Source organism: Anomaloglossus baeobatrachus, chromosome 1, assembly GCF_048569485.1.
Source record: "Anomaloglossus baeobatrachus isolate aAnoBae1 chromosome 1, aAnoBae1.hap1, whole genome shotgun sequence".
NCBI classification, from domain to species: Eukaryota; Metazoa; Chordata; class Amphibia; order Anura; family Aromobatidae; genus Anomaloglossus; species Anomaloglossus baeobatrachus.
Window position 1 is genome coordinate 800,203,683 of NC_134353.1, and position 13,326 is coordinate 800,217,008.

Genomic DNA, 13,326 nt, shown 5'->3' on the forward strand with positions numbered 1-13,326 from the left:
TCCCTCAGGGCTGAAGGCCCATTCTACCAGGGCCGTGGGAGCGTCCTGGGCCTTGAGGCACCAGGCTACGGCTCAGCAGGTGTGTCAGGCGGCTACCTGGTCGAGCCTGCACACTTTCACGAAACACTATCAGGTGCATACCTATGCTTCGGCAGATGCCAGCCTAGGTAGGCGAGTCCTTCAGGCGGCGGTTGCCCACCTGTAGGACGGAGCCGTTTACGGCTCTATTATGAGGTATTATTTACCCACCCTGGGACTGCTTTTGGACGTCCCAATGGTCTGGGTCTCCCAATGGAGCGACAAAGAAGAAGGGAATTTTGTTTACTTACCGTAAATTCCTTTTCTTCTAGCTCCAATTGGGAGACCCAGCACCCGCCCCTGTTTTTTGTGTACACATGTTGTTCATGTTGAATGGTTTCAGTTCTCCGATATTCCTTCGGATTGAATTTTCTTTAAACCAATTTATAATTTTTTCCTCCTTCTTGCTTTTGCACCAAAACTGAGGAGCCCGTGAGCACGGGGGGTGTATAGGCAGAAGGGGAGGGGCGTTACACTTTTAGTGTAATACATTGTGTGGCCTCCGGAGGCATAGCTATATACACCCAATGGTCAATGGTCTGGGTCTCCCAATTGGAGCTAGAAGAAAAGGAATTTACGGTAAGTAAACAAAATTCCCTTCTTTGCACCAGCTATTTCAGTTTCATATATCTAATAACTGATGGACTGAGTAATATTTCTGGATTGAAATGAGCTTTATTGTACTAACAGAAAATGTGCAATCCGCATTTAAACAAAATTTGACCGGTGCAAAAGTATGGGCACCGCAACATAAAAGTGACATTGATATTTTGTAGATCCTCCTTTTGCAAAAATAACAGCCTCTAGTCGCTTCCTGTAGCTTTTAATGAGTTCCTGTATCCTGGATGAAGGTATATTTGACCATTCCTGTTTACAAAACAATTCCAGTTCAGTTAAGTTTGATGGTCGCCGAGCATGGACAGCACGCTTCAAATCATCCCACAGATGTTCAATGATATTCAGGTCTGGGGACTGGGATGGCCATTCCAGAACATTGTAATTGTTCCTCTGCATGAATGCCTGAGTAGATTTGGAGCGGTGTTTTGGATCATTGTCTTGCTGAAATATCCATCCCCTGCGTAACTTCAACTTCGTCACTGATTCTTGCACGTTATTGTCAAGAATCTGCTGATACTGAGTTGAATCCATGCGACCTCAACTTTAACAAGATTCCCGGTGCCGGCATTGGCCACACAGCCCCAAAGCATGATGGAACCTCCACCAAATTTTACTGTGGGTAGCAAGTGCTTTTCTTGGAATGCCGTGTTTTTTTGCCTCCATGCATAACGCTTTTTTGTATTACCAAACAACTCAATCTTTGTTTCATCAGTCCACAGGACCTTCTTCCAAAATGTAACTGGCTTGTCCAAATGTGCTTTTGCATACCTCAGGCGACTCTGTTTGTGGCGTGCTTGCAGAAACGGCTTCTTTCGCATCACTCTCCCATACAGCTTCTCCTTGTGCAACATGCGCTGTATTGTTGACCGATGCACATTGACACTATCTGCAGCAAGATGATGCTGTAGGTCTTTGGAGGTGGTCTGTGGATTGTCCTTGACTGTTCTCACCATTCTTCTCTGCCTTTCTGATATTTTTCTTGGCCTGCCACTTCTGGGCTTAACAAGAACTGTACCTGTGTTCTTCTATTTCCTTACTATGTTCCTCACAGTGGAAACTGACAGTTTAAATCTCTGAGACAACTTTTTGTATCCTTCCCCTGAACAACTATGTTGAATAATCTTTGTTTTCAGATTATTTGAGAGTTGTTTTGAGGAGCCCATGATGCCACTCTTCATAGGAGATTCAAATAGGAGAAGAACTTGCAAGTGGCCACCTTAAATACCTTTTCTCATGATTGGATACACCTGCCTATGAAGTTCAAAGCTCAATGAGGTTACAAAACCAATTTATTGCTTTAGTAAGTCAGTAAAAAGTAGTTAGGAGTGTTCAAATCAAGAAATTGATAAGGGTGCCCATACTTTTGCACCGGTCAAATTTTGTTTAAATGCGGATTGCACATTTTCTGTTAGTACAATTAACCTCATTTCAATCCAGAAATATTACTCAGTCCATCAGTTATTAGATATATGAAACTGAAATAGCTGTTGCAAAAACCCAAATTGTTATAAAGAAAAAAGGTTAATATTAATAGGGGTGCACAAACTTTTTCATATCACTGTGTATGTGGTGTCGGTGTATGGAGCGGGTTCAGAAACTGAGCTTGCTCCACAATAGCGGGTGCTGGTTGTGTTATACAACCAGCATTCGCCACTAATAGCAGCAACCAGAGCTAGCTCTGATTGCTTCTGTTTAAATCCTTATGGATGATGTCCTATCAGCTGTTGCTGGTGCCGACAGCGGCCAAACGTGCTGAGTTGTGGAGCAGTATAACTCAATGCAATAGTGGCTGCTGCGGGGTACTTCAGTTCCACACGTATTTGAACCAGCAGGTGTCAGATGTATAGTATATGGCCACAGCCACTATGCAGTTGATGAGCCTGTTCTGTGCAAGTCCGCCACTCAACACATCTGGCTGCCATCACACTGGGCCCAGCTGATCGGCAGGGGTACCGGGTGTCTCAGCCCCACCCATCAGCTATCGATGACCTCTCACTGTAAAAGTTCTGCACAATCCCTTTACATGCTATTGCCTATCTCTGAGAGCGACATTAAATCAGACCTAATACCAGAATAGCCAGGTCTGTTAAGGGCACCACACTATCAAGTCCATTAAACAATACTCGCATAGACTGTTGCAGGGTTTCCTGGCTCCCTTCATTTCCAAAAAATGTGTAATCCTGTAAGATGTTAGCCATATTAGCTAGTGGTTGAGCGGGCTTGTGTTTCACCAATATTCATCTCCTCCCTCCCGCCCCCAGCACTGTGATTGACAGCGAAGACCTTCCTGGAGTCTGGGGAAATCTACCACTTTCTACTATAGATGTAATGTACACGTATGCAGTTACCACTGGGCAGCTTGGATCCTGATTGTGTTAGTAGCTGTTGTAGTGATAGTCCTGATGGCAGATGGGTTGTTTATATTGTAGTGTTCCCTTAAGCCGACTACAGCTTCTACTGAGCATGTGCAACATTTCAGTGGCAGCAGCAGGAGAACAGTGCAAAGAGCTTGTCAATCAAGCTAGATGTGTGGAGACAGTCTAAATAAACCTGGACTCATAAAATTCTGAACATTCGGAAATGATTATGGGGTCATTCTGGGATTTGTTTACAAAGTAAGTACACCAGGGCTAAGTGATCTATTCCGCTATATACCAGTATGCAGATTCTATTGTTAGATCTGTTGACAAATCCTCTAAGGAATGCCATCCTGATTTGGGAGCCCATGGCAGGATGCTGATTGATTGTCTGAGCAGCCAAGTGACTACAGAATGCCCCCGTCGTTGTATTCTTGCTACTTCTGTGATCAGTCACAGACTGTGTTTCATACAACGGTGGGATTTTTGCTAGGGAATGCAATACTGTAGTATTAGTGTATAGAAAAAGTGGTTAAAATGGCTGTCTGGTCTAAAATGACAAGTCTGCAGTCACTCTATGTGTTATTCTGTTACTGCAGACTTGTGACTCCTCACATTGCGTGCACTGCGCACTGTGAGGATTCTCCGGTGTCAGCGGCATCTGTCTGCGAGTATGTGATGTGGAGACTCCCAGCCAGAATCCGACTAGAGCAGTACAACCTCACCAAATGCAAGTGTATTGCCCAAGGCTGGAAACAGTGTAGTTGGATTCTGGTCGGGAGTCTGTATATCACATACATGTGGCCACGTGATCACCGTTCCTGGCTCTGACTCCGCAGATTCCTCCACGAGCGATGTGAGGAGTCACAAGTCTGCAGTCACACAGAGTGACATAGAGACTGACTGCAGCCCTGTGGATTTACACCGGACAACTGCTTTAAAGTTCAAGTTTCCTGGAGACTAAGGACGGCTTTGCACATTGCAACATCGCACGTGCGATGTCGGTGGGGTCAAATCGAAAGTGACGCACTTCCGGCGTCACTTTCGACATCGTATTGTGTAAATCCTAGATGATACGATGAGCGAGCGCAAAAGCGTCGTTATCGTATCATCGGTGTATTCTCCGACATTTCCATAATGCCGTGCCGTGACAGGTACGATGTTGTTCCTCGTTCTTGTGGCAGCACACATCGCTGTGTGTGAAGCCGCAGGAGCGAGGAACATCTCCTTACCTGCCGCCGGCGGCTATACGGAAGGAAGGAGGTGGGCGGGATATTTACATCCTGCTCATCTCCCCCCTCCACCGCTATTGGCCGCCTGCCGTGTGACGTCGCTATGACGCCGCACGACCCGCCCCCTTAGGAAGGAGGCGGGTCGCCGGCCAGAGCGACGGTCGCAGGGCAGGTAAGTGCATGTGAAGCTGGCGTAGCGATAGTTTTCGCTACGCCAGCTTTCACAAGATATTGTACCTGCGACGGGGGCGGGGACTATCGCACTCGACATCGCAGCATCGGCTTGCGACGTCGTAATGTGCAAAGCCCGCCTAAGGCTAGGTTCACATTCCGTTGTTTTAAATCCGTCAGCGACAGATCAGTTGTTTTTTAGATGTGAACTGACGCAACAGATGTGTTTTTCACAGGATTCCTTTCACAGGAATCCTGTGAAAAAACTGATCGGTCGCGACCGTTAGATCCGCTGTGCGTCCGTTTTTTCACGGATCAGTCATGATCCGTTTGTTTTTGGGACAGCCCAGTGGGTGTGCCAAATTAGAGCATGACGGAATCCAGCACCATAGACAAACATTACAAGCTTGACGGATTTCGACGAATTCCTGCTCGGTGCTTTAATTTTGACGGCCCAAAAAACGTTACATTCTGCGTTGTTTCCGCCCGGCGGTCAGTGCAGAAACGATGGACCGCGGCGCAGCGGATGCAACGCAAGGTCATCAGTTGCAATCCGCCACTAATACAAGTCTATGGGACACAACGGAATCCGTTAAACGAATTCCGTTGTTTACCAGAGCCGCGGATTGTGACTGATACAATTTAACTGAAATGTGAACCTAGCCTAAAGAAAAAAATGTTTAAATTTATAAAATATGAACATTTTTTTGAATCATTGTTTTTTTCACCAAACCACTAAAATATTTGTTAGATCTATACAAATGTTATTACTGTAATTGTACTGACCTGCAGAGTCCCTCTGACAGGTCATTTTTACCTTACATTGAAAACTAAAAGTAACAACCCCCCCCCTCCCCCCCAAAATTATTATTTTTTTTCACCATTTTATCTCATTACTCTACATTCATTTTATTGGGAATGTTTCTCATTGTCCAGTACATTGTATGAAAAAAAACAAGCCCTCATAAGGCAATGTTATAGGAAATAGAACAAAAGTCATGGCTCTTGGAAGAAAGGAACGAATAAGATGAAATTGCAATGAGAATTGTCCATGGGTTAATAACCTCTCCCTGATAATGGAATAGGTTATAGTGTGGTTGATCGTAGGATACTGGTTAATCATCTACTCGGAGTCCTAAGTATCATACAATTTCCTAGCTGTAATCTGCAATACCTCACTGGTGAAGATGTGAAGACATTGTACATCACTTGTGTGCGTGCTTCTATTTTTAATCTTCATTATTAGGTAATTCGGCATCTAATATACTGTACATGATATGGGGAAAAGTACTTGGACACATACACATTACACCTTTTATGACATCCAGTTCAATATCCATAGGCATTTCAATAAACATCACATAAATCAATTAAACAGGCAAATATAAAACACATTATAATATATCTCTGCATAGAAACCTGCCTCCTTCTCCACTTATGAGCCTCCTCTCCTCCCTATGTCCTCCTGAACTTGTCATCCACTCATAAAATACATCTCAACCAGGGTTGCCCACTTGATTTATTATTTTTTTTTTCCGGACAGCTTATCAAAAAATCACCGACTGACAATATTTTGTACAGTCGAGTGGGAAAGCCATAAAAAATAAGTATGATTATGTGATCCATAGCTCACAATTATGTTATGAAGACATCAGCCACATTCGCTGTAAGCTATAAAATGATGATAATTACAGTCAAAATAATTTGTATACATTTCTTCAACTTTGAAAAAATCACTGACTCCTTAAATTTATTTTTGCCCTATTTTTACATACTCTCCTGGAATTTTTGAGCTCAACTCTGCCTTGATATACTGCTCACCGTGCAGATTACACCTCTTATTATGCTTTATGGGAGGGGGGCAGAGTGATACACAGGCCGGACAGCACACGGATTGAACAGAGATGATACTCAGGCCGGACAGCACACAGATAGAGCATAGATGATGCACAGGCCGGACAGCACACGGATAGAGCATAGATGATGCACAGGCCGGACAGCACATGGATATAGCAGAGATGATACACAGGACAGACAGCACACGGATAGAGCATAGATATTATACAGGCCGGACAGGACACGGATAGAGCATAGATGATACACAGGCGGGACAGCACACGTATAGAGCATAGATGATACACAGGCCGGACAGCACACGGATAGAGCATAGATGATACACAGGCCGGACAGCACACGTATAGAGCATAGATGATACACAGGCTGGACAGCACACGTATAGAGTATACATGATACACAGGCCGGACAGCACACAGAGCATAGATGATACACAGGCCGGACAGGACACGGATAGAGCATAGATGCTACACAGGCCGGACAGCACATGGATCGAGCATAGATGATACACAGGCCGGACAGCACACGGATAGAGCATAGATGATACACAGGCCGGACAGCACACGGATAGAACAGAGATGATACACAGGCCGGACAGCACACGGATAGAACAGAGATGATACACAGGACGGACAGCACACGGATAGAACAGAGATGATACACAGGCCGGACAGCACACGGATAGAACATAGATGATACACAGGACGGACAGCACACGGATAGAACAGAGATGATACACAGGACGGACAGCACACGGATCGAGCATAGATGATACACAGGCCGGACAGCACACGGATAGAACATAGATGATACACAGGACGGACAGCACACGGATAGAACAGAGATGATACACAGGACGGACAGCACACGGATCGAGCATAGATGATACACAGACCGGACAGCACACGGATAGAGCATAGATGATACACAGGCCGGACAGGACACGGATAGAACAGAGATGATACACAGGCCGGACAGCACATGGATCGAGCATAGATGATACACAGGCCGGACAGCACACGGATAGAACAGAGATGATACACAGGCCGGACAGCACACGGATAGAACAGAGATGATACACAGGCCGGACAGCACACGGATAGAACAGAGATGATACACAGGCCGGACAGCACACGGATAGAACAGAGATGATACACAGGACGGACAGCACACGGATCGAGCATAGATGATACACAGGCCGGACAGCACACGGATAGAGCATAGATGATACACAGGCCGGACAGGACACGGATAGAGCATAGATGATACACAGACCGGACAGCACACGGATAGAGCACGGATGATTTAGATACCTAGTCCTGCAGTATATGATGTCTCCCATGCTGCTGGTGCTCTGTCTGTATTCCTCCTGTCTGTGATTACTGTGTATAGGAGACATCATAGCGGCTAGCCTAGCCACATCAGAGAGGACTGAAAATTGAAGATACAGTTTGCAATGTGAAAAACTGTTCAACATCATATGAAGACCAGAGATAGACTTATTCCCCCTCATGTACACATGAAAGCTGATTCTGAAAAGATGCCTGAAATGACAGATACAAAAAAAGAACAAAAAAGACAGTTTGCACTCTGATAATGCTAAAGTATGGAAACCATGAACGTGTGAACATGGACCTGCATTACTGCTAAGGAAAATCCAAGAAAAATGAGATATTTAGCATATATAAATGGCCATTTGTATATCTGCCCAGTTGCCCCTTCACGGCAAGGAAGGGGCAACTGGGCAGATATACAAATGGCCATTTATATATGCTAAATATATCATTTTTCTTGGATTTTCCTTAGCAGTAATGCAGGTCCATGTTCACACGTTCATGGTTTCCATACTTTAGCATTATCAGAGTGCAAACTGTGTTTTTTTGTATTTTATATCATGTTCAGTTATGCACCTGTTCACACGTCAGCTCGGTGAGTGCAGTCAGTCTTTTTTGAAATGACAGATAGTCCAAAAGAAAGAATAAACTCTGGCTCGACCACCTGAAAGTGGGTGCTCTAGAGTAAAAATAACTTAGTAGTAAGACTCTTCGTGTGCCAGAGTTAAGGGTGCTTTACACGCTGCGATCTCGCTAGCGAGATCGCTAGCGAGCGTACCCGCCCCCGTCTGTTGTGCGTCACGGGCAAATCGCTGCCCGTGGGGCATAAAATCGCTTACACTCGTCACAAGTACTTACCTTCCCTGCAACGTCGCTGTGGCCGGCGAACCGCCTCCTTTCTAAAGGGGCGGTTCGTGCGGCGTCACAGCGACGTCACACGGCAGCCATCCAATATAAGTGGAGGGGCAGAGATGAGCGGAACGAACATCCCGTACACCTCCTTCCTTCCTCATTGCGGGCGGCCACAGGAACGACAAACAACCTTGCTACTGACCAGACAACGATTTTTGGTAAATGAACAACGTATCACAGACCAATGATTTTTGCCTCTTTTGCGATCGTTTAAAGTCGCTCATAGGTGTTACACACTGCGATGTCGCTAACGACGCCGGATGTGCGTCACAAACACCGTGACCCCAACGATATATGGTTAGCGATGTCGCAGCGTGTAAATGGCCTTTTAGAGTCTTACTACTGAAATGACATACACTTTAATATGGAGTTTGTGCCCCCTATTCAACTAAATTAGCTTCCAGAAGGCTTTCCACAAGATTTGGTGTGTATATGAATTTTTTTGCCCATTGATTCTCAAGAGCATTTGTGAGATGAGACACTGGTGTTGAATGAGAAGGTCTGGCTCATGATTTCCAATCCAGTCCATCCCAAAGGCTTTCAGTGGGGTTGAGATCTATCATACTATCTCCCAAACCATGTCCTTATGGACCTTGCTTCAGTCACTGGGGCACAGTGAGGAGGAACAGTAAATTAAATGTGCACAACTGCTGTGGATATGATATGCTACATATATATATATATATATATATATATATATATATATATATATAAAAATATATATAGCATATCTATCAGGGTGGTATGCATACTGTATGTTTCCAGTACCATATTCCTTTGTGTACTTGTGTACTCATTTTGATAACAGCTCCGTCTGTTCCATTGCATTGTGTTATCCCCATGTTACCTTATTTGAGCTCACACTAATGACCTTACTTCTATGTTTTCTAGAGTGATGTAACAGTCTGGCGTAAACCTTCTGAAGAATTTGGTGGCTGCCTGTAAGTGTCTAAGAAAAATGTTAAGTATATGTACTATGTGCAATGTAGGATATTTCATCAATTGAGAAGTAAAATGCTGAGCCTTCTTTCATATCTGAATTGCTTTTGTTACAGCTACAAAGTTGAGGGAGTCGTGAAAGATGTCACAAACAGAATTGTTGACTATATCCGACCAGGACCGTACAGGCTACAATGGGACAGCCTAATGACCACAATGGATATCATCAAGGATCTTGAACAGGTATACCGTCTGCTGTTGACAACATATGTCTGAGGAAATGCAGTAAAGGGACCACTACTTACAATGAGGACCTATTTTTGTGATAGCTCACCAATATCAGATCAGTGGAGGTCCGAAACGTTGCACCAGCTCACAGAATAAGAGCAGAGCTGAAGATCTTGGCAATGGAAACTAAACAGTGTATGGACCTGTTCTACTGTTCCACTCCATATACTGTTTACAGTAATAGCCGATCCGGGGCGGTGTCAGGGCCTGGATTCCCACCAATCTGATATGGATGACCTATCCTAGGGATATATCATCAGTATCAGGCTGTGTGCGCACGTTGCGTTTTTTTCATGCGTTTAAGCAGCGTTTTAAACTGCAGAGTAAACACATGCGTTCTGCGTCTCCAGCAAAGTCAATGAGAATTTAGGAAATTCCATGCGTATGTTGCGTTATAGAACGCAGCGTTTTGGATGCCAAATGTTTGAAAAAATCTCTGCGTTCTAAAAAGCAACATGTCAATTCTTTTGTGCGTTTGGAAGCTTTCCCATTCTGTCTATGGCAGAGCAAGCATCTAGAGCGCATGAATTCTGCATCCATTCTGCAATCGCAAAGCATCCAAAACGCAGCTTTTTGGCTGCGTTTTGAAACACACATGTAGTGACAAAACACTACAGAATATTTGTCACGGCAGGATGCAACATGCGCACATAGCCTTAATGTAGTGGATAACCCCTTTAATTAAAGTGCTTCAATCACCAGGATTTACCTATATAACCTAAAGCGGGCTTTACACGCTGCGATATCGTTAATGAATTATCGCTGGGGTCACGCCGTTAGTGACGCACATCCGGCGTCATTAACGATATCGCAGTGTGTGACACGTTCGAGCGATCTTAAACAATTGCAAAAACGGGAAAAATCGTTTGCCGCGGAGAGGTCGTCCTGAAACAAAAAATCGTTCTCTGCATGTTAGCGATGTTATTCCTCGTTCCTGCGGCAGCACACATCACTATGTGTGACACCGCAGGAGCAACGAACATCTACTTACCTGCCTCCACTGCCAATGCGGAAGGAAGGAGGTGGGCGGGATGTTTACCCCCCGCTCATCTCCGCCCCTCCGCTTCTATTGGCCGCCTGCCGTGTGACGTCGCAGTGACGCCGCACGACCCGCCCCCTTAGAAAGGAGGCGGTTCGCCGGCCAGTGCGACGTCGCAGGACAGGTAAATCTGTGTGACGGGGGTATGCGAGGTTGTGCGCGATGGGCAGAGATTTGCCTGTGTCGCACAACCGACGGGGGCGGGTACGATCGCTTGCGATCTCGCTAGCGAGATCGCAGTGTGTAAAGCCCACTTAAAGCCAGTGCTATACTGGCACTATTAGGCTGATTCTCTCCATACCTATAGTGGTCAGCTCGGATGTTTAGGTTTTGAAATCCAAGAACGTAAAGTTTATAAAATCAGCAGTTCTTGAGTGACTGCAGCTGAGGATCAGATAATATCTGGGGGGTATTCATACTTATCCCCTCCCACTGTTAGAATTAGCATAAGCATTATACAATCGACCCCGCAAAGTTTACGATAAATCAAAATTTCCACCGCACATTGTTTTTTTTTCGGCAGCGTTTTGTTTGACAAATATTTTGTAAATATCGTTGCGTAAAAAAAGCAGCATGTGACTTTTTCATTGCAGTTTTGTTGCATTTTCCACCTATTGAAATGAATGAGGTGTGTTAAAATGCAACCAAAATGCTTAGCTGTGCGTTTGCACTGCATTTTGGTTGCATTTTGGATCCGTTCTTGTCAACAAAAATGTAGGTCAGTCTCGGTCTCTGTCGGTCTCTCTCTCTCTCTCTCTCTGTTGGGCTCCCCCTCTCCCCTTCATACCTTCATACTCACCGATCACCGACGCAGCGCAGTTGTCACACTGCTCCCGTGGCCTCTCCTGCTTCTAAAAGTGCCTGTCACTGTTTAGGCTCATCTCATATTCACTGATTCCCCCGCCCACTGGCACCTATGATTGGTTGTAGACATGCACCCACGCTGAGTGACAGCTGTCAGACTGCAGCCAATCATAGCCACCGGTGGGCGGGTCTCTATCGTTCTGTACAATAAATAAATATATAATTAAAAAAAAAACACGACGTGCGGTCCCCCCCAATTTTGATACCCAGCCAAAATAAAGCCACACAGCTGAGGGCTGGTATTCTCAGACTGGGGAGGACTATCGTTTTTATGCTGCCCCCAAGCCTAAAAATATCAACCAGCAGCCGCCTGGAATTGCCTCATCCATTAGATGCAACAGTCCTGCGACCTTACTTGGTTCTTTCCGATTACCCTGGTGCTGTGGCAATCTGGGTAATAAGAAGTTAAAGGCAGCCCATAGCTGCTACTAAGTCCTACATTAATCATGGCAGGCGTTTATGAGATCCCCCCCCATGATTAATCTGTAAGTGAAAGTAAATAAAGGCATACACCCAAAAAATCCTTTAATTGGAATAAAAGATAAAAAATTCACCCTCTTTCACCACTTTATTAACCCCCAACTCCCCTCCAAGTCCGACGTAATTCACACAAGGTCCCACGATGTTTCGGAAGCTCACAGTGAGCGGCCATAGAGCACGACCGCTCCCTTTGAGCTCCACGCAGCAACTGAAGTGAGTCGCGCTATCAGCGATGATGTCACTCAGGTTACCCGCGGCCACAGCTGGAGTCCTCCATTGTGACAGCAAGTCGCCCGCGTGACTGAAGTGAGCCGCGTGATCAGCGGGACGTCACTCAGGTGATTTGCGGTCACAGGTGAGTCCTTCATCTGTGACCGCAAATCAGGCCACGACACAGAGCCGCGTGATGAGAATGAACTCGGGTGAAGCTCTGACGTTACAGCTGCAGGCCCCGCACTATTGCCTGTGTCGCAGCACTGACCTCAGAGGTTCACCGAGCAGTGTTTACATTTGTTAAAAGTCTGCCAGAGGGTGCATTTTTGTTGTCAAACCAGAGTGCAGCGTGCGGACATAGACTTATACTCTACTACTTCTTTTTGCACACTAGGGTTGCTGCGTGATGCGCTACACGACCGCTGGACAACTTTTGAACATTATCTCGCCACGAGAGTTTATAGACTTCTCCTCCACCACAACATATGAAGATGGCCTTTTAACTTGCGGTATGATCTCAGTGTTTTACATTCTCAATGCTTTTATTTTAATCTATATATATAATTGCCTTATTCTGTCTGTCTGTCTGTCTGTCTTGCTCCAAAATTGTGTCCTTACGGTGACACAAAGCTGATTGGCCGCTGGGCTCGCCATGGCCCCGCCCCCCCGCACGGATTGGCCGCTCGCTCAGGCTGCGCCCCCACACGGATTGGCCGGCCGCTCGCCCAGGCTCCGCCCCCCCACAGATTGGCCTCTCGCCCCGGCACCCCCTGCAGGCATTGGCAGCTCGGCCACGCCCCGCCCCCCTCACGCAATGCACGCTAGCTCTGGCTCCGCCCCCCATCCCCCGCATTCCCCGAACCGACACGGTCATGGAGCCACGACTCCCAGGTGAGTACTGTACCCCCGGGAGCCACATAAGCGTACGCCGCCAAACCAGCCGACAC

At 45.9% G+C, this 13,326-nt stretch overlaps 1 protein-coding gene across 3 annotated transcripts in view; it reads left to right on the forward strand.

Moving 5' to 3' along the window:
• STARD4 (StAR related lipid transfer domain containing 4) overlaps positions 1-13,326 on the forward strand; it is a 50,878-nt gene that overhangs the window by 22,720 nt on the left and 14,832 nt on the right. For all 3 annotated transcript variants that reach the window (XM_075325015.1, XM_075325016.1, XM_075325017.1), the window contains 3 exons: positions 9,448-9,497; positions 9,612-9,738; positions 12,774-12,888. In XM_075325015.1, the coding sequence (XP_075181130.1) occupies positions 9,448-9,497; positions 9,612-9,738; positions 12,774-12,888 (292 nt within the window). The remainder of the gene's footprint in view (positions 1-9,447; positions 9,498-9,611; positions 9,739-12,773; positions 12,889-13,326) is intronic.